The sequence below is a fragment of the Coregonus lavaretus genome (genome assembly GCF_964263955.1).
Source record: "Coregonus lavaretus genome assembly, chromosome: 17".
In the NCBI taxonomy this organism is placed as follows: Eukaryota; Metazoa; Chordata; class Actinopteri; order Salmoniformes; family Salmonidae; genus Coregonus; species Coregonus lavaretus.
The window spans coordinates 17,193,187-17,213,151 of NC_140004.1; the positions used below are offsets into that span (position 1 = coordinate 17,193,187).

The 19,965-nt window shown below is 46.3% G+C and overlaps 1 protein-coding gene across 4 annotated transcripts in view; it reads left to right on the forward strand.

Annotated features, from left to right (window-relative positions):
- Positions 1–18,211, forward strand: part of LOC311144746 (homeobox protein cut-like 2) — a 118,648-nt gene extending 100,437 nt beyond the window's left edge. For 2 of the 4 annotated variants that reach the window (XM_084180845.1, XM_084180847.1), the window contains exons 5-22: positions 29–169; positions 1,825–1,975; positions 2,225–2,301; positions 2,385–2,451; positions 4,811–4,859; positions 5,590–5,694; positions 5,917–6,108; positions 6,208–6,266; positions 6,375–6,423; positions 6,706–6,805; positions 8,497–9,156; positions 10,570–10,668; positions 10,883–11,736; positions 12,239–12,404; positions 12,600–12,902; positions 13,140–13,328; positions 15,187–15,463; positions 15,622–18,211. In XM_084180845.1, the coding sequence (XP_084036971.1) occupies positions 29–169; positions 1,825–1,975; positions 2,225–2,301; positions 2,385–2,451; positions 4,811–4,859; positions 5,590–5,694; positions 5,917–6,108; positions 6,208–6,266; positions 6,375–6,423; positions 6,706–6,805; positions 8,497–9,156; positions 10,570–10,668; positions 10,883–11,736; positions 12,239–12,404; positions 12,600–12,902; positions 13,140–13,328; positions 15,187–15,463; positions 15,622–16,450 (4,367 nt within the window). In that variant the 3' untranslated portion in view covers positions 16,451–18,211. Of the gene's footprint in view, positions 1–28; positions 170–1,824; positions 1,976–2,224; positions 2,302–2,384; positions 2,452–4,810; positions 4,860–5,589; positions 5,695–5,916; positions 6,109–6,207; positions 6,267–6,374; positions 6,424–6,705; positions 6,806–8,496; positions 9,157–10,569; positions 10,717–10,882; positions 11,737–12,238; positions 12,405–12,599; positions 12,903–13,139; positions 13,329–15,186; positions 15,464–15,621 lie in introns of all 4 variants that reach the window. The other 2 variants (XM_084180844.1, XM_084180846.1) reach the window with 2 other exon arrangements.
- The last annotated feature ends 1,754 nt before the right edge of the window (positions 18,212–19,965 follow it).

Here is a 19,965-nt window from a genome sequence, read left to right on the forward strand (position 1 = left end):
TCCATCTCATTTGTTTTCTTGCTCTCAGACCCAGTTCCCGTGCTGGAGGCCACACACACCCTGGAGGAGAGGCTGCAGCAGCTGCAGAGTTCTGCCCCAGACAGCGAGGCCCTGGTCAGGGAGATCAGCGGGCACTGGAGGAGACACCTGGAGTGCCTTGACAAGCCAGGTCAGAGCAGAGCCACAGCCACCAGCCTGGTCTCATAGACTAAACGTAACATCGTAAATGTCAATCAGGGACCCTCAAATTAGGATGATATGTTATGTTTGGTATGGTTACATAAGACAGGTGGTTACTTAAGGCAAAAACTAAAGTAGGGGGGGTGGATGGGTGGGCGTATAACGTGAACGTCTACCAACCCAATGGTTGCGAGTTCGAATCTCCTCATGGACAACTTTAGCATTTGAGCTAATTAGCAACTTTCCAACTATACTGAACAAAAATATAAACGCAACGATTTGACTGAGTAACAGTTCATATAATAAAATCAGTCCATTTAAATAAATTCATTAGGTCCTAATCAATGGACAGGGGCACAGCCATGGTTGGGCCTGGGAGGGCATAGGCCCACCCACTTGGGAGCCAGGCCCACCCACTGGGGAGCCAGGCCCAGCCAATCAGAATGTGTTTTTCCCCACTAAAGGGCATTATTACAGACAGAAATGCTCCTCAGTTTCATCAGCTGTCTGGGTGGCTGGTGTCAGATGATCCCGCAGGTGAAGAAGCCGGATGTGGAAGTCCTGGGCTGGCGTGGTTGTGAGGCCGATTGGACGTACTGCCAAATTCTCTAAAACAACGTTGGAGGCAGCTTATGGTAGAGAAATTAACATTAAATTCTCTGGCAACAGTTCTGGTGGACATTCTTACAGTCAGCATGTCAATTGCATGGTCCATTAAAACTTGAAACATCTGTGGCATTGTGTTGTGTGACAAAACTACACATTTTAAAGTGGCCTTTTATTGTCCCCAGCACAAGGTGCACCTGTGTAATGATCATGCTGTTTAATCAGCTTCTTGATACGCCACACCTGTCAGGTGCAGAAATGCTCGCTAACAGGGATGTGAACAAAGTTGTGTACAACATTTGAGAGAAATAAGCTTTTTGTGCGTTTGGAAAATGTCTGGGATCTTTTATTTCAGCTCATGAAACATGGGACCAACACTTTACGTCTATATTTTTGTTCAGTATACTTACTACTTTTTAGCTACTTTGCAACTATTTAGCATGTTAGCTAACCCTTCCCTTAACCCGAACCTTAACACTTTTAGCTAACCCTTCCTCTAACCCTAACCTTAACCCTTTTAGCTAACACTTCCACTAACCCTTTAACCTAACTTCTAAACTTAACCCTAACCTTAACCCTAACCCCTAGCCTAGCTAACGTTAGCCAGCTAGCTAGAATTCTTAACATATTGTACGTTTTGCAAATTCGTAACGTATAATACAAATTGTAATTCATAACATATCATATGTAATGGGTGATGGATATCCACAAATTAATTCATACCATATGAAATGTAACATATCATACTAAATGGAGTGTCTCAGATTTAGGTACAAAATAATAAGAAATGGTCTGAGACCAGGTTGCAGCCACAGCCCTGGCCACAGAATGGGCCCAGGCCTTGCTCACTGCTGCTTGATTGTTCAAAGTTGTTCGAAATGTCAATTTCAGAGAAAGTAATTGAAGAAAGTCTCTTTGTTCTACAAACAATCCACTTTTAGCCACACACGGATGTCTCTGTTCCATGCACTCTCTGTGGCATCTCACCTCAGATGATCACAGCACTCATCTGTACTCCTCTCCGCTCCCTATCCACAGGTGACACAGAGGAGGACCCAGCAGCAGCAGAGTCAAGAGCTGGGGAGGCATCGAGCTGGACAGCCTGTGTGATGACTCCAAACAGCAAACAGGCCCTCAGAGCCACAGGCTCACCTCAGCAGAACCACCAGGGCCAGAACCAGATAGAAAGGTTAGAAACACAGGCCTGGTCCTTGCCTCCCTCACAGCCCTGTGAACATGATATGATGTGTACATGATAACAAAAAAGAGGACAGCCCTCAGCCCGTCAGTCATACTGCACAATGACAATAGACCTGGATGTAATAACATTTAAACCTTCAACTAATAAGTGGAAACAGAATGTAATACAGTATGTGTGCTGTATTCCTGAGAGTATGTAAGTATGGTCATCTTTGACATTGCGTCTCTCTTCTCATAGGGAAGCTGAAGACACAGATGCCACTCTGGCCGACAGACTGGGTGAGGCCGAGGAGAGGATCAAAGTGCTTCATTCATGTGAGTGTTTTGTCCGATGGTCCTTTCTGGACACAGTAAGGTGAAAGGTCATCATGACTAATGCTGTTCCTTTATCTCTCTAGCTCTGAGCACAGCCCAGACAGATCTGCTGGACCTGCGGTGTAAATACGACCAGGAGAAGGCCAACAAGTAAGAGCCTGCTTGTATCTCCACTCTCCACTGTCTCTCAACTTCACAGTTCACGTAACCCACTCAGCCTATGTCCATACTGTCCTTTCTGCTTGTCCTCTAACATGTTCCCTAACCCTCATTCACTCTACTCATGGTCTCTCCATCTATACAACTGCGGGTCCCTACTCAGCCCACCTATGCATACACCACTATGCTCACCCTTCTCTCTTTAGCCATGCTTGCTCTACCCTACTCCACACATGGTCACCTCCCACTGTAGTATACCCAAGTCCAGTCTGAACCCTCAGAATGCCATTGTAAAAACAGACCTGGGCTGCAACTGAAATGGCACCCTATTCCCTATATAGTTCACTACTTTTGACCAGAGCCCTATGCACGTAGTGCACTATATAGGGAATAAGGTGCCATTTCGGACATTACAGTGGTGTGACTCACCGACTAATGCAGGTGGATGGATGGGAGAGCTCTGTGTTGGCCTCCTCTGTCTGATAGCTAGAGCCCTGCCTTGCCAGGCCTCAAGAAGAATGACTCCATTTAAAGATTGCTTCAGAAAACACTCTACCTTGTCCTGGATCTGCGAGCGAAATATATTCAGCTCAATGGTTGAAATGAATGTGAAGTTGTATGAAGGATGTCGATATACATTCAAAGTAAACACTCCTTTGTTTGGGTTGTGCTGCAGACGGAGCACAGTGAGACAGCGCTAATGGATTTTCTCCCAGGCTTAATCCATGGTGCAATTGAACTGGAGTTTACAGACCCACCGCCATCCATTCTGCTGGATTTGAAGCATTTTCCATTCGACTCCCCTTTCATGTTCAGCAGCTGTTCACAGTGACGGCTCTTTAGCTCCCTGTGAGGGGAGAGAGGAAGAATGGTTGTGTGTTGGTGTTCGGGCCACAGGGCCAGTGCTTTGTTTGTGAATGGCTTGTAGTTAGTGAATAGGTGATGAGGAATACATCCTATAGGGGTTGTCTTATGAATGGGTGTTGTCCTCAGCTGGCTGTAATAGGCTTATAGAAACACTAAACACACAACCCCCTGGCCCATAATCACAACTACCTCTCTCAGGACTCATCCCCATGGCTCTGTGACGCCAACTTTACCTCCTATTACTCTGACTGACTTTTTCCTTGATGTTAATAATAAAGGTGATTTGGCTGCTTTGAGTATCTGAACAGGTAATCAATACAAAGCATTTTTCCATATTGCTCAAGTTAATTACATCTGGATATGACACCTGTTACCTTTTTCTGTCAGTGTGGTTCCATCCATCCTGGGCTTATTGATGTGGCCTGAACTCTGCCCAGAGCCCTGCTGGACTGTCCTGTACTGCACACCACACCAATACTAATTAATATAGAGAACTATTGATTGATTTGAACTTTAAATGGGTCTGGTTTTACTGTTGTTTCACCCCCCAAAACGTTAGGAAGCAATGCTCTGTGACTATTCAGAATGGCTTATGAGTCATGCAGTTAAGTTGTTTGTGTCATTAATCTTCCTAAAACAAGCCCATAATAACCAGCAGTAAGATGAAGGGGCTGTGGGGGCAGACGGAGATGACGAAGAACATGGTTTGTTTGATTGAACAATATCGCTGATTTGCTCTCAAAACACATTTAGTGAAACGGAAAGGAGTTTCTTTGTCCTGAAAACTTCAGAAATCTTTGTGCATATTTTAATCAATCTCACAGTCCTCGTTAATTGATCTTTCTCCACATTTTGAAAATCAACTCCCATGTGTCTAAAAAGGATCTGTTGAACTTCAAACAAACCTCATGTATAATCGGTCTATTTATATTGGACTTCTCTTATTGTTAGATGTATGGAGGCATGAAGGAATGCAAGTATTGTATTGATCAGACAGGCAGTCCGTTTCTGTCTGGTTTTGGTTGTACTGTAGGGAGCTATGTGAGGACTGATGCTTTGTTTATGTTGTGTGTGATTTAGTGTGAATCATTTAAGAAAAGTGTGTAAGGGGTTTGATAACGAGTTGATGATTAAGTGATTATGCCTGAGAAGCCGGTGTTTGGAGGATATATTGACACGGGTGTTGTTAGGCCCTAGACAGTGGATTGCGCAGTGAGATGGAACAGTAAATAGGCATTTCAACGTCATAGGCTTAGCCAGTGGTAATTTGTGGACTAGAATGCAGTTTTAACCAATCAGCATCCAGGATTAGACCAACCCGTTGTATAATGTGTTATAGACTCATGTTATATGTAGGTGTGAGTATTGTTCTGTATGGTGTTGCTCTACATTAAGGTCAGAGGTCAAGGAGGGTGTATAAATCATGCTAGACTATTCGATTGCCCCCTCAGTAACCCACAGGCTGGTTCTGTGTATGTTCCAGGGCGGAGGAGGTCGGCGTGATCATGATGAACCTTGAGAAGGCAAACCAGGTGAGTGAGAAATGCCGTGCTGTAGGCAGCCCTCTGAATAAGATGCATCTTCGTTAAGATAATCACTCATGTAATCAAGCCTCCTGTTTAATTAGACACCCTGCGTCCTGCAGCCCCAGACCCCCTGCCTCCCCCTACCCTGCCTCCCCCTCCCTGAGCCCCTGTGATTAGAGTCGGTAAACCCTGGCCCCCGTCTGTGGGTGCTCTACGGTAACACTCAGTAGAGGACAGGAGAGACTGCCAAGCGCGATTGATACCGGAGTGCCGTGCGCTGGGGCTCGTACCTACCTCATTGCCTTGATTGCTTCCTTTCCTTCCTAGTGATTTCTCTTCTCTCTCTCTTTCCTCTTTCCTTCTCTCTCTCTGTCAGTCTCTCTCATACCTTCTCACTCTCCTTTTCTCTATCGTTCTCTCCTATCTCTCCACCAGCAGCTCTTAGTTAAATGTTCTCAAAATGAATAATTAATTAGGAGCCCGAGTGTGACGGTGCAGGTAAACAGTTTGGGAAGAAAGTACTCTGACTTAACAGTCCTCTCAGGAAAATCGAGTGGCAGTTGCACTCTTCTGCTGGTCGAACTCCTCTATTTCTCTTTTTCTGAGGGTCTGTCCTCAGATGTATCTGTCTGTTCTCTTCAAGACTAGTTAATTTGTATATCTGCTGAGTGACTGACAGGTTGGTTGTGTCAGTGTTCTGTTGTGTGAGTTGTAATGCTGTCATGTTTGGTTGTAGAAAGCAGAGATGGCCCAGAGGGAGGTGGAGAGGCTAAAGGAACAGCTGGCCAGTGCCCGGAGCGCCACCCCAGGGAGCTGCTATCCACCAGAGGGCACTAGTGGGGTGAGACTAGACCACATCCTCTTCTGTTCAGATCAATGTGTTCCTCGATTTTTTCCCCCCTTCAAATTCATTGAAGCTTCACATCATGGATCTTTTAAGTGTGAGAATTCTGGACGGTAGAATTTTTGCCTTTTTGAAAAGGAATTCTCACCTTCCAATGATTTACCCTTCAGAGTCTTTGACTCTTTTTGACTCTGTTTCCTCTTTCTTTCTTCCACTTAGGAAAGGGATGAGAATGGTGATGTGTTGCCATCCAAGCTGGAGCCTAAGCTGATGGCTAAAGACCGAGAGATCCTCAGGCTACTGGAGAACGTACAGAGACTGCAGTTCGCACTACAGGAAGTCCAAAACATCTCAGCCAATCAGATCATAGAGCTGGAACGCCAGCTGGCCTATAAGACAGAAGCTATTGAGGCAAGTCCTACTGCATACACTCAACTGGCAAGAGGTATGGACCCACCTTCTTGTCGGTGGAGTTTGCTGATATATGCTTCCTCTCTTTGACTGTTTCAGAGATTAGAAGCTAAACTGCAATCCCAGTTGGACTATGAAGAGATTAAAACAGAACTCCGGTGAGACAAACACTCACAGTGCTTGAGAAGAGACTACTAATCGTATTACAATATCTTATATTCAGGAACACAATATAACATTCTTACTGTTGTTTTTTCCTAATGTAGTATCCTGAAGGTAATGAAGCTGGCCTCAACGAATGGTAGCTCGTCCGAGGTGAGATATATATTGAAGGTCGACTTTGTATTGCGTTGTTGTTCATAGCCCAGCATTAAACAAAGTAGTTTGCGTCTTAACAAAACAGACCTTTGTTTTCCTCCTAATGTTCCACTGCTGTCAGGGAAGAAAAAGTACAGCAGTGCCATTGAATGCCTAAGTGAGCGTCATCCATTGTAAGGATATCTACAGCCACTATAATTGATTAATCGGAATTTAACAGCCTGTGTGTGTGTGTGTGTGTGTGTGTGTTTGTGTGTTTGTGTGTGTGTGTGTCACCAGGACTCTGCCAAGGCTGCAGAGGCTTTTTTGCGGGACAAAGAGGCCTTTCTTCCCTCTCACAAGTACCTGATGGATAAGGCCAGAATCTTACGCAACAATGGTGAGGCAACAGTATCTACAGTGCCTTGCAAAAGTATTTATCCCCATTGCCGTTTTTCCTATTTTGTTGCATTACAACCTGTAATTTAAATGGATTTTTCTTTGGATTTCATGTAATGGACATAGTCCAAATTGGTGAAGTGAAATGAAAAAAATTACTTCTTTCAACAAATTCTAAAAGATAAATAACAGAAAAGTGGTGCGTGCATATGTATTCACCCCCTTTGCTATGAAGCCCCTAAATAAGATCTGGTGCAACCAATTACCTTCAGAAGTCACATAATTAGTTAAATAAAGTCCACCTGTGTGCAATCTAAGTGTCACATGATCTGTGACGATCTCAGTATATATACACCTGTTCTGAAAGGCCCCAGAGTCTGCAACACCACCAAGCAAGCGGCACCATGAAGACCAAGGAGCTCTCCAAACAGGTCAGGGACAAAGTTGTGGGGAAGTACAGATCAGGGTTGGGTTATAAAAAAGAATCGGAAACTTTGAACATCCCACGGAGCACCATTAAATCCATTATTAAAAAATGGAAAGAATATGGCACCACAACAAACCTGCCAAGAGAGGGCCGCCCACCAAAACTCACGGATCAGGCAAGGAGGGCATTAATCAGAGAGGCAACAAAGAGACCAAAGATAACCCTGAAAGAGCTGCAAAGCTCCACAGCGGAGATTGGAGTATCTGTCCATAGGACCACTTTAAGCCATACACTCCACAGAGCTGGGCTTTACGGAAGAGTGGCCAGAAAAAAGCCATTGCTTAAAGAAAAAAATAAGCAAACACGTTTGGTGTTCGCCAAAAGGCATGTGGGAGACTCCCCAAACATATGGAAGAAGGTACTCTGGTCAGATGAGACTAAAATTGAGCTTTTTGGCCATCAAGGAAAACGCTATGTCTAACGCAAACCCAACACCTCTCATCACCCCGAGAACACCATCCCCACAGTGAAGCATGGTGGTGGCAGCATCATGCTGTGGGGATGTTTTTCATCGGCAGGAACTGGGAAACTGGTCAGAATTGAAGGAATGATGGATGGCGCTAAATACAGGGAAATTCTTGAGGGAAACCTGTTTCAGTCTTCCAGAGATTTCAGACTGGGACGGAGGTTCACCTTCCAGCAGGACAATGACCCTAAGCATACTGCTAAAGCAACACTTGAGTGGTTTAAGGGGAAACATTTAAATGTCTTGGAATGGCCTAGTCAAAGCCCAGACCTCAATTCAATTGAGAATCTGTGGTATGACTTAAAGATTGCTGTACACCAGCGGAACCCATCCAACTTGAAGGAGCTGGAGCAGTTTTGCCTTGTAGAATGGGCAAAGGGCGGGGTGAATAGTTATGCACGCTCAAGTTTTTTTTTTTTTGTTGTCTTATTTCTTGTTTGTTTCACAAGAAAAAATATTTAGCATCTTCAAAGTGGTAGGCATGTTGTGTAAATCAAATGATACAAACCCCCCAAAAATAAATTGTAATTCCAGGTTGTAAGGCAACAAAATAGGAAACATGTAGCAAGCCACTGTATGCCTATGACATCTAGTTGTAGTTCTTGAAAGCTGTTTGTAGTTTATAGTCCCGAGTCTGCACGGTCTACATAAGCTTAATGTAGTGTGTTGGCTCTATGCAGCTGTAAACCCCAGGGGCTGTGAAAGTGCTGCTAAACTGAGTGTGACTCTGTGTCTGCAGATGAGGACCAATCGGAGGAGTCAGGCAGGGAGTCAGGCAGGGAGTGGGGCAGGCCCTCAGGGTCCTTCTCCTCAGTCTCCCAGGTGGATGGACGTACCTCTGCCAGCCCTGGTCCCCCCACCATGGACGTCTCCTCCTCTAGCCACGACCTCCCCCTCCCCCGCCCCTTCTCTGTGTCCCCCTGCTCAAGGGACAGGCTGTCTGCGGACCACGTCCTCCACAAGCAGGTCCTCTCCTCCCCACTCTTCAAGAAGGAATCCGGCAGCCCCCTCATGGCCTTCCCCACCGCCCTGTATGCAGCCAAAGCCACCCTAATGTCAGCCAATCAGGGACCTGCAGGGGCTGGCGGCATTGAGGCCGGCCTGCCCAGTGACCAATCGGAGAGCGGGAGCTCCACTGCGGGTGATGACGACCAGTTGGAGACAGCAGAGATTGCCTTCCAGGTCAAAGAACAGCTGTTGAAGCACAACATTGGCCAGCGTGTGTTTGGTCACTACGTGCTGGGCCTATCACAGGGCTCAGTCAGTGAGATCCTGGCCCGACCCAAGCCCTGGAGGAAGCTGACAGTGAAAGGCAAGGAGCCCTTCATCAAGATGAAACAGTTCCTGTCTGACGATCAGAACATCCTGTCCCTCAGGACCATCCAGGTCCGACAGAGAGGTAAGTGGACCGGACAGTGGTTACTCTAGCAGCATACCACCCTGCATCCCACTGCTGGCATGCCTCTGAAGCTAAGCAGGGTCGGTCCTGGTCGGTCTCTGGATGGGAGACCAGATGCTGCTGGAAGTGGTGTTGGAGGACCAGTAGGCGGCACTCTTTCCTCTGGTCTAAGGAGATCCCAGGGCAGTGAAGGGGATATTGCCCTGCGTAGGTTGCTGTCTTTTGGATGGGACGTTAAACGAGTGTCCTGACTCTCTGTGGTCATAAAAAATCCCATGCCACTCATCTTAAGATTAGGGGTGTTAACCCCGGTGTCATGGCTAAATTCCCAACATGGCCACCTAATCATCCCCCTTATTACTAATTGGCATATATCACCTCCCTACCTGATAGCATTATGGCACAAAAATGGTCGCCATGCATCACCCAAGTGGATGCTACACATTGGTGGTGGATGAGGTGAGTTTCCCCCTACTATGTAAAGTGCTTTGAGTACCTCAGTTGGTATAAAAACGGTATATAAATCCAGTTAATTATTATTACTCTAAACCACAGATATGACAGCAGATATCGAAGTGTCAGGAAATACCAGCCATGAAAACTAACCTTTTAAAATGAAATAATATCAGGCATTAATTTACTGTACATGCATTTAATATGCTAAAGCAGAAGGTTGTGTATTGCGGTAGCAATATTTTTATTTGAGGATTTTATTAGTGCTGTGGGATAGAGCAGAGTTGGCCACTGTGTCTTTCTGATGAGTTTTGAAAGGCTGGTGGTTTAGTTTCTGGACCTCTCTGCATTTAAACCTTTTCATCTCCTTGGCCTGCACTTTTAACTTCTTCATTTATATTTGACATTTTAGTCATTTAGCAGAGACCCTTATCCAGAGCGACTTTAGTGCATTCATCTTAAGGTAGCTAGGTGGGACAACCACATGTCATAGTAAATACATTTTTCCACTAAAGTAGCTATCACCAAAGTCCGAGCTAGTAGGGCGGAAAAAAAGTAAAGTGTGAGTGTTAGTTAGGGGGGGGGGGGTAGGGTTTCAGATGTTTTCGGAAGATGGGCAGGGACTCTGCTGTCCTAGCTTCAGGGGGATACTGGTTCCACCATTGGGGTACCAAGACAGAGAAGAGCTTGGACTGGGCTAAGCGGGAGCTTCCCTCCCGTAGGGGTGGGAGGGCCAAGAGAACAGAGGTGGCTTCCTCTCCCATGTTTCAGAGCTTTTGAAAGTTGAGCTTACCGTATACCGCAACCTCAGACGCCAACATCTCAAAGGCAGCCGTTGATCTTCCAGTCAAAAGCAAAGCCTTGGAACTGCTCTCTGATCAGCCATCCCACTCACTCTCCCCCCCCCCCCCCCCCCTCCCCCTCCCCTTCTCTCACTCTCTGTTACCCTCTCTGTGGCAGGGAGCATCACTCCTCGCATCCGAACTCCTGAAACTGGGTCAGACGACGCCATCAAGAATATCTTGGAGCAGGCCAAGAAGGAGATCCAGTCCCAGAGAGGTGGGTCTGGAACAGGTTATGCATCTACTCTTTATTCATCTGTGCTAGGTCAGGTGACATTTAGATTATAATTATTTTGGTGTGTACATTTTGAGAGCAATTTTCATTGATGGCAGTTGACGTTTTTGAAGTTGGTGTGGAGTGTGTATTCGTAGAGTTCTGTGTAACGGTGTGTGTGCGTTTGTGTGTATGTCTGTGTGTGCACGATCTGCAGGTGACATTAAATCGTCCCTGGGCAGCCCCTCCGGCTTGAGCAGTAACGGGGCGGGCGGCAGCTCAGACGACACCATCAAGAACATCCTGGAGCAGGCCAGGAGGGAGATGCAGGCGCAGCAGCAGGCCCTGATGGAGATGGATGTCTGTGGCAGGGCCTCGGCCACCAGCGCTGGGTCCCAGGTGGAGCGCCTGGGGCTCCCTGAGTCTTCCAAGGTCATGCCCTTACCCACCTTAATCAAACAGGAGGAGGGGGGCACGGTGACCGTGTGCATGGCCAACCCCGTCAGCAGCCCCCAGACCCCCCTCAGTGTCCTCTCCCCCGCCGCCTTCGTCCAGAACATCATCCGTAAAGTCAAGTCAGAGATTGGTGAGGCGGGGACTTACTTCGACCAGCACTGGTCCGTGGAGCGGGGGCCCATAGGCATGGTGGGCGGCGTAGGGGGCGGCAGCTCTCGGCCCTTCACCTCAGTGTCTCCCTCCCTGTCCTCCTCCTCGTCCTCGGGCCCATCGGCCCTGCCCCGGCCCTGGCCCCGGCTGGAGAACGGAGAGTGTCTGCCCAACAGTGAGGAGGCGTCTGCAGCCGAGGAGGACACTGGCTCGGGGATGGTGCGGTCTGTGGAGGTAAAAGTGGAGTCAGACGTGTCAGTGAGTGGGGAGTCACCCGGCCCTGGCCGTGGCCTGTCCTATTACCCATCATACCTCCCCCGCACCCTGAAGCCCACCGTGCCGCCGCTGACGCCGGAGCAGTATGAGATGTACATGTACCGTGAGGTGGACACCATCGAACTCACCCGGCAGGTCAAAGAGAAGCTGGCCAAGAATGGCATCTGTCAGAGGATCTTTGGTGAAAAGGTGTGTGTTCACTTACATTTACGTCATTTAGCAGACACTCTTATCCAGAGCGACTTACAGTTAGTGAGTGCATACATTTTCATACTGGCCCCCCGTTGCAAGCGCCATGCTCTACCAACTGAGCTACACGGGGCCTATCTTCACTCCATGCTTCCTCTAAAAAGGTTTACACATTTTTAATAACTTAATGTGTCTCAATAAGTAATTTGTGAGGCCTCTTTTTAAGCCAAAGATTATTAAATATGTATCATGTGAATATCAAACAGATTTTGATCATGTGGAAGCAAAGCTTGTTCTTCAATTCTTATAGATTGTATGCTTCTGCCCTCTAGTGGTTGTAGATATGCACTTAAAATGGGCCCTTAGTGAAGCTGATGTGCCAGTCAGCATTTTGTCATATCTCGAACAGATACCAAAGAGGTACTAAAATTGTTCATTCCTAAATTGTTGCAGTTGCTCAGTAGGAATAACTAGATGTTTATCCTGTGTATCCTCTCCCCAGGTGCTGGGTCTATCTCAGGGCAGTGTGAGTGACATGCTGTCTCGGCCCAAACCCTGGAGCAAGCTGACTCAGAAAGGCAGGGAGCCCTTCATCCGCATGCAGCTGTGGCTGCTGGACCAGCTGGGCCAAGCACTCACCCAGCTTCCCAGCCAAAGCCTCTCTCAAGGTGCGCCACTACACATTACACACTGCAACTTGGGCCTATTTATTTTATAGAAGTAATACTTTGTAAGTTATGGTCAATAAGAATACTAGTGTCTTTCCGAGCTAATCAGCTGAATAGAGAAGGTCTCTTTGCTTCTTTATCTGTTGCTCTGACTGATGATTTCACCCTCTGATGTTTTGTGACTACCGCCCATAGATAAAAGCCCAGTGACGGCCCAGTCGTCGCCCTCCCCGCCCCCCAGCCCAGAGGAGAGCCACCCCAGCCCATTGGTGGAGCCCGTCAGCCTGACCCTGGAGAGCAGCAAGGAGAACCAGCAGCCTGAGGGCCTGGGCCTGATGCCCCCCCACCCAGAGGGAGGGAAGTCCACCCCCAGCCTGCTGTCCCTCCACCAGCCCCACACCCCGCTTGGCATCCAGGAGCTGGTGTCAATGTCCCCAGAGCTGGACACATACGCAATCACCAAGAAGGTCAAGGAGGTGCTAACAGACAACAACCTAGGTGAGTTTAAGTTGTTGTCTCTGGATATGGGTTTTAGGAATGAGTGTGGGATCTATGTTGTGGTGAGTTAATGTTATGTGTTGTGGTTTTCTCTGACCATCTGATTAGGAAAAACCCTGTGTCCTAGTTATGTCATGTGTCCACTAGGTCAGCGGACCTACTTTATTTGTGCTCTGTTTGGAATACAGTATGTCTGTCAATGTGTGTGTTGTTTAAACCTTTGTTTGTGTGCTCTAGGCCAGCGGCTGTTTGGGGAGAGTATACTGGGCCTCACCCAGGGCTCAGTGTCAGACCTGCTCTCCAGGCCCAAGCCCTGGCACAAACTCAGCCTCAAAGGCAGGGAGCCGTTTGTCCGCATGCAGCTGTGGCTCAACGACCCGCACAATGTGGACAAGCTGAGGGACATGAAGAAGATGGAGAAGAAAGGTTGGTGTATTTACAGCATGTTATCTGCAAATTATGTTCTGTTATCAGGGTTTGCATGTTAGCAGTATGTGTATTTGCATTTACCTACTCATACAGTAGAGCACTGTGTGGATGTACTAATGGATATACAGTGCTGCTTGAAAGTATGTGAACCCCTTGTGCAATTACAGATTATTTCAGTTTTTACCATGAAATCTTCATTTAATCAGAACTAGTCTTTTTGATCTGACATAACAGGTTTATATTTACTAATACCATATGTTGGTGAAGAGGAAATCATGCATGTAGTAGAAAAACAAAATTAAAAAGGAATTAGTGCAGGTGCAAGAATAAGTGAACCCCAAGTTGCATTGATTAAATCAAGTAGGTAAGTAGAATCAGGTGGGTAATTAATTAGCTACCAAATTAACTAATCAAAGGAGAGATCGTTAGGAAAGAGATTGGGCGGGACTCTGATAAATAGAGATAAGAAACCTGGTCAGTTTGGTGTTACCCATCCATGTGAATGCAAAGCACACCATGCCAAGAGGAAATTAGATCTCAAAGGACATCAGGACGAGGGTAGTGAGAGCACATCAGTCTGGGGAAAGCTATAAAATCATCTCAAAAAGATTTGCGCTCCATCAGTCCACTGTGAGGAAAATCGTTTACAAATGGAGAGCATTTAACATGACAGCAACTCGGCCTAGAAGTGGACGCACTTCCAAAATATCCCCAAGAGCCACGAGAACAATAATAAATCAGGTAAAAGCCAACCCAAACATAACATATAGAGATTTGCAGACCTCCCTTGCTGCATCTCAGGTAACTGTGCATGCTTCAACAATAAGAAGAACACTGAATCGAAATGCCATTCATGGGAAGGTTGCAAGGAAGAAGCCTCTGCTGTCAAAAAAGAACCAAACTGCCTATCTTAACTATGCCAGAGACCACCTGGACAAACCTGAAGATTTCTGGAAGTCCATTCTCTGGACCGATGAGTCCAAAATTGACCTTTTTGGTCACAATCAACACGCTATGTTTGGCGAAAACCCAACACTGCCTACCACCAAAATAACCTTATCCCAACAGTCAAGCATGGTGGTGGGAATGTCAAGATCTGGGGCTGCTTTTCCTACTCTGGACCTGGATGACTCCACATCATTAAGGGAACCATGAATTCTGAGGTATACCAGGAGATTCTTGAACAGAACGTCAGGCCATCAGTCAAGGAGCTAAAGCTGGGCCGAAAATGGGTCTTCCAACAAGACAACGACCCAAAGCATTCAAGCAAATCTACCAAAGAATTGCTCAGGAGAAAGAAGATTTGTGTTTTGGATTGGCCAAGTCAAAGTCCTGACCTAAAACCAATCGAGATGCTGTGGCAGGACCTGAAGTGGGCAGTTCATGCCAGACACCCCTCAAACCTCACTCAATTGGCTAAATTCTGTAAGGAGGAGTGGGCAAAAATCCCTCAAAACAGATGTCAGAGACTGATTACTGGCTATAGGAGATGTTAAGTCCAAGTGGAGGTGCCACAAGCTATTGACTGATGGGGTTCACATATTTTTCCACACATAAAATCTGAGTTTCTGTTAAATAAACCACTTTTGTTAAATAAACAATGAAAATATATATTTTTTTGTTTCTGTCATTTACTTGGAATGTCTATTACTAATTGGGGTTGAGATAAGGATTTTATGTTTATTTTAAAATTTTATAGCAAAATAATGACCAGCCCTGTAGGGTTCACATACTGTCAAGCTGCACTGTATGTACAGCAGCTATACTGTGTGATGGATTGATTAGTGTTATTCCATGTTTTTACATTGATTTCTATATATCTCTCTCGCTCTTTCTCTCTGTGATGTCCTCTCAGCCTACCTGAAGCGGCGGTATGGGCTGCTGAGTACCGGCTCAGACAGTGACTCTCCCAGTGCCCGCTCTGAGTGTGTGAGCCCAGCTCTGGCCTCAATAGACCTGTGTCCCTACAGTCAGGTGAAGAAGCCCAGGGTGGTGCTGGGGGCTGAGGAGAAGGAGGCTCTGAGGAAGGCCTACCTCCTGGAGCCATACCCCTCCCAGCACACCATTGAGATGCTGGCTTCCCAGCTCAACCTGAAAACCAATACAGTCATTAACTGGTTCCACAACTACAGGTCAGACATGGCATCAGATCCCCACCCCCAGAGGGACTAGAATAATTACATTGAATAAATACAGTACATGGAATTACTAACAGAATACTTGGATGCTTGTTTTGAATTAATGAAGTACACGACTCCTTCAAACTGTTAGTTTGTTGTGTTTTTCTAAGCAGGTCCAGGATGCGACGGGAGGTCCACATGGAGGGTCTCCAGGACAACGACACAGACACAGAACACCACAGCTACTCTCTCTCGGCCACACAGAGCCCCATCTCAGACGGGGATGAGAAGAGGCTGCTGCACCCCGCTGGACACCCCCCCCACCCCATCCGCACCCTCAGCGCCAACACACCACTGCCTCATGTCAAACAGGAGGCCGGTGAGCGGGAGGACGAGGGAGAGGAGGAGAGGGACGGCTACATCAGACAGTCTAAGGTCCAGTGTTTCTCTATGGGCGTCCAGTTCCCTCAGTTGAAAACGGAGCATGAGGACCTGATAGGTGGCTGCCGAGAGCTCCACCTGGCTCCACACTATCCTCAGAGCCTGAGGCAGGAAGAGGGGATGAGTAGCCAGGCTCAGGGGCTCTTCCAGGGGGCGCTCTCCCTAGATGGCCCCCAGAGAGCCAGCCAGTCCAGGAACGAGGGTGACGACTCCAGCAAGTCTCCTGTGGACCCGGTCAGCTTCAAGGCCTCGTCTGAGCCCTGCCGCAGCAGCCTGGAGGTCTCCCTCAACTCCCCCTCCGCTGCCTCCTCACCTGGCCTCATGATGTCCGTCTCCCCTGTCTCATCATCCTCTGCACCCATCTCCCCATCCCTGCCCAACCCACCAACCACAAGCACCAACCACAGCCTGGACCCTAACGCCCTGCCTCCCATCCAGAGCCCCAAGCCCAACAGGAGCGTTCAGAGACGCACCGAGAAAATGGCCAACCTCAACAACATCATCCACAGGCTGGAGAGAGCGGCTAACCGGGAGGAGACCCTGGAGTGGGAGTTTTAGGCCCCTCCCTCCCTCCATATTTCCTCAGTCCTGCTGACTCACACAGCACATGGGAGACTCTCAAAGATAAGCTTCAGGAACACATGGAGTTGAGCCTGGCTCCTGAAGTCCTCCCTGTCTGATCATACTGAATAAATACCCTGTAGGATACCAGGGGAAACCAGAGCTAAACTCTTACAGACAAATTCCCTTAGAGGACTTTTAGAAAATAAAATAATATTTATAAATGTGTTTTAGTTTTTTTGATAATGGATACTACTTTGAAATATATGTAACAGCACTAGCTGTTGTTTTACTTAATGGACTCTGACGTGAAGACTTTTGCAGCTATGGTGTCATGAAATGTACACTGAAGTTCTGTAGATTGCCACTGGGTGAGATTAAAAAAGACCCCTGTCTTAAGCCATCAAAAGCACTATAATTATATAAAAAGAGACACTGACCAAATTTGCTAATTTTTGAATAGCAATTTTTCCAATTTTGTCTGTAAAACGGGACAGTTTAAGTCAAGTAACATGTGAAATTGTACTACTGACTAAGGGATAGTCCTTTAAGACTCTAAATATTCAACATCTCCTATGTACTTAGTTTCTTGGTGATATGTTTTGAAACATTTGTAACACAAACGTATAAAGTGTGGTTGTACATGTTGTAGAATTGTCTGCAATAGCCTTCTCTGAACCAGATGTAGCATGGTATTCAACTGACCCTGTTATCCTCTATAGTTAGTCACCTGTGATATACTTGAGCAAAAATTTGTGAAACAAAATCAGCAAAAAAATAAGAAAAAAAGGAAATGTAAAATCTAATGAGTAGAATCTTATTTTTATTTTATTTATTTATTATATAGTCCTGGAGGTTTACAGTTTTTGACCCTTGTGCACTTGTCAGTAAGTGAAACTTAGTACACATGAGCACAGTTTACATGATTTATTTCAGACTTACACTACCAGACAAAAGTTTTAGAACACCTACTCATTCAAGGGTTTTTCTTTATTTTTACTATTTTCTACATTGTAGAATAATAGTGAAGACATCAAAGCTATGAAATAACACATATGGAATCATGTAGTAACCAAAAAAGTGTTAAACAAATCAAAATATATTTTATATTTGAGATGCTTCAAATAGCCACCCTTTGCCTTGATGACAGCTTTGCACACTCTTGGCATTATCTGAACCAGCTTCACCTGGAATGCTTTTCCAACAGTCTTGAAGGAGTTCCCACATATGCTGAGCACTTGTTGGCTGCTTTTCCTTCACTCTGCCGTCCGACTCAACCCAAACCATCTCAATTTGGTTGAGGTCGAGGGATTGTGGAGGCCAGGTCATCTGATGCAGCACTCCATCACTCTCCTTCTTGGGTAAAATAGCCCTTACACAGCCTGGAGGTGTGTTGGGTCATTGCCCTGTTGAAAAACATACGATAATCCCACTAAGCCCAAACTAGATGGGAAGGCGTATCGCTGCAGAATGCTGTGGTAGCCATGCTGGTTAAGTGTGCCTTGAATTTGAAATAAATCACAGACAGTGTCACCAGCAAAGCACCCCCACACCATAACACCTCCTCCTCCATGCTTTACGGTGGGAACCCCACATGCAGAGATCATCCGTTCACCCACACCGTGTATCACAAAGACACGGCAGTTGGAACCAAAGATCTCCAATTCGGACTCCAGACCAAAGGACAAATTTCCACCGGTCTAATGTCCATTGCTCGTGTTTCTTGGCCCAAGCAAGTCTCTTCTTCTTATTGGTGTCCTTTAGTAGTGGTTTCTTTGCAGCAATTCGACCATGAAGGCCTGATTCACACAGTCTCCTCTGAACAGTTGATGTTGAGATGTGTCTGTTACTTGAACTCTGAAGCATTTATTTGGGCTGCAATTTCTGAGGCTGGAAACTCTAATGAACTTATCCTCTGTAGCAGAGGTAACTCTGGGTCTTCCATTCCTGTGGTGGTCCTCATGAGAGCCAGTTTCATCATAGCGCTTGATGGTTTTTGCGACTGCACTTGAAGAAACGTTCAAAGTTCTTGAAATGTTCCGTATTGACTGACCTTCATGTCTTAAAGTAATGATGGACTGTCGTTTCTCTTTGCTTATTTGAGCTGTTCTTGCATGATATGGACTTGGTCTTTTACCAAATAGGGCTATCTTCTGTATACCCCCCTACCTTGTCACAATACAACTGATTGGCTCAAACGCATTAAGAAGGAAAGAAATTCCACAAATTAACTTTTAAGAAGGCACACCTGTTAATTAAAATACATTCCAGGTGACTACCCCATGAAGCTGGTTGAGAGAATGCCAAGAGTGTGCAAAGCTGTCAAGGCAAAGGATGGCTATTTGAAGAATCTCAAATATAAAATATATTTTGATTTGGTTACTACATGATTCCATGTGTGTTATTTCATAGTTGTGATGTCTTCACTATTATTCTACAATGTAGAAAATGGTAAAAATATAGAAAAACCCTTGAATGAGTAGGTGTTCTAAAACTTTTGACCGGTAGTGTACTTCTATGATCCTCTAACCCACTGGGCACAGAGGTCAATTCCGCATCTATTCCACGTTGGTTCAACGTAATTTCATTGAAATGACATGGAAACAACACTGATTCAACCAGTGTGCCCAGTGGGAAATCACTTCTCAGACTGTAACGGGCCAAGGCACACCTGGTTACCTCAGATTATGTTGATGCACATCATGACATAATTCCCTGATTGCATTGTCATTCACACTCATGCCCTCCCACCCTTTGAATAAATGGATTAAGATATGTTTGAATTATGTCTCCGACAGCAATGGAACCTGAGAATTTACTAGTGAGGAGTCACAGGTAAATATTAGCCGTATTTAAGACCACATTGAGAACCCCTGCTCTTGGATAACAAAAGACTTCATCCTCTCCTCCCTTTCTCTCTCGATCCATCGTCCTTCTGTTCCCTCACGGGCTCTCATGCTGTTCCTCCTGCAGTCGTGTTTATTGTGCCCTTCCAGAGAGGTAACGCATTACTCCCTCAGTTGAAATACACTACATTACCAAAAGTATGTGGACACCTGCTCGTCGAACATCTCATTCCAAAATTATGGGCATTAATATGGAGTTGGTCCCACCTTTGCTGCTATAACAGCCTCCACTCTTCTGGGAAGATGTTGGAACACTAGATGTTGGAACATTGCTGCAGGGACTTGCTTCCATTCAGCCACAAGAGCATTAGTGAGGTCAGGCACTGATGTTGGGCGATTAGGCCTGGCTCGCAGTCAGCGTCCCAATTCATCCCAAAGGTGTTCGATGAGGTTGAGGTCAGGGCTCTGTGCAGGCCAGTCAAGTTCTTCCACACCGATCTCGACAAACCATTTCTGTTTGGACCTCGCTTTATGCATGGGGGCATTGTCATGCTGAAACAGGAAAGGGCCTTCCCCAAACTGTTGCCACAAAGTTGGAATCACATTCGGGCAGGTAGCGTTCTCCTGGCATCCGCCAAACCCAGATTCGTCCATCGGACTGCCAGA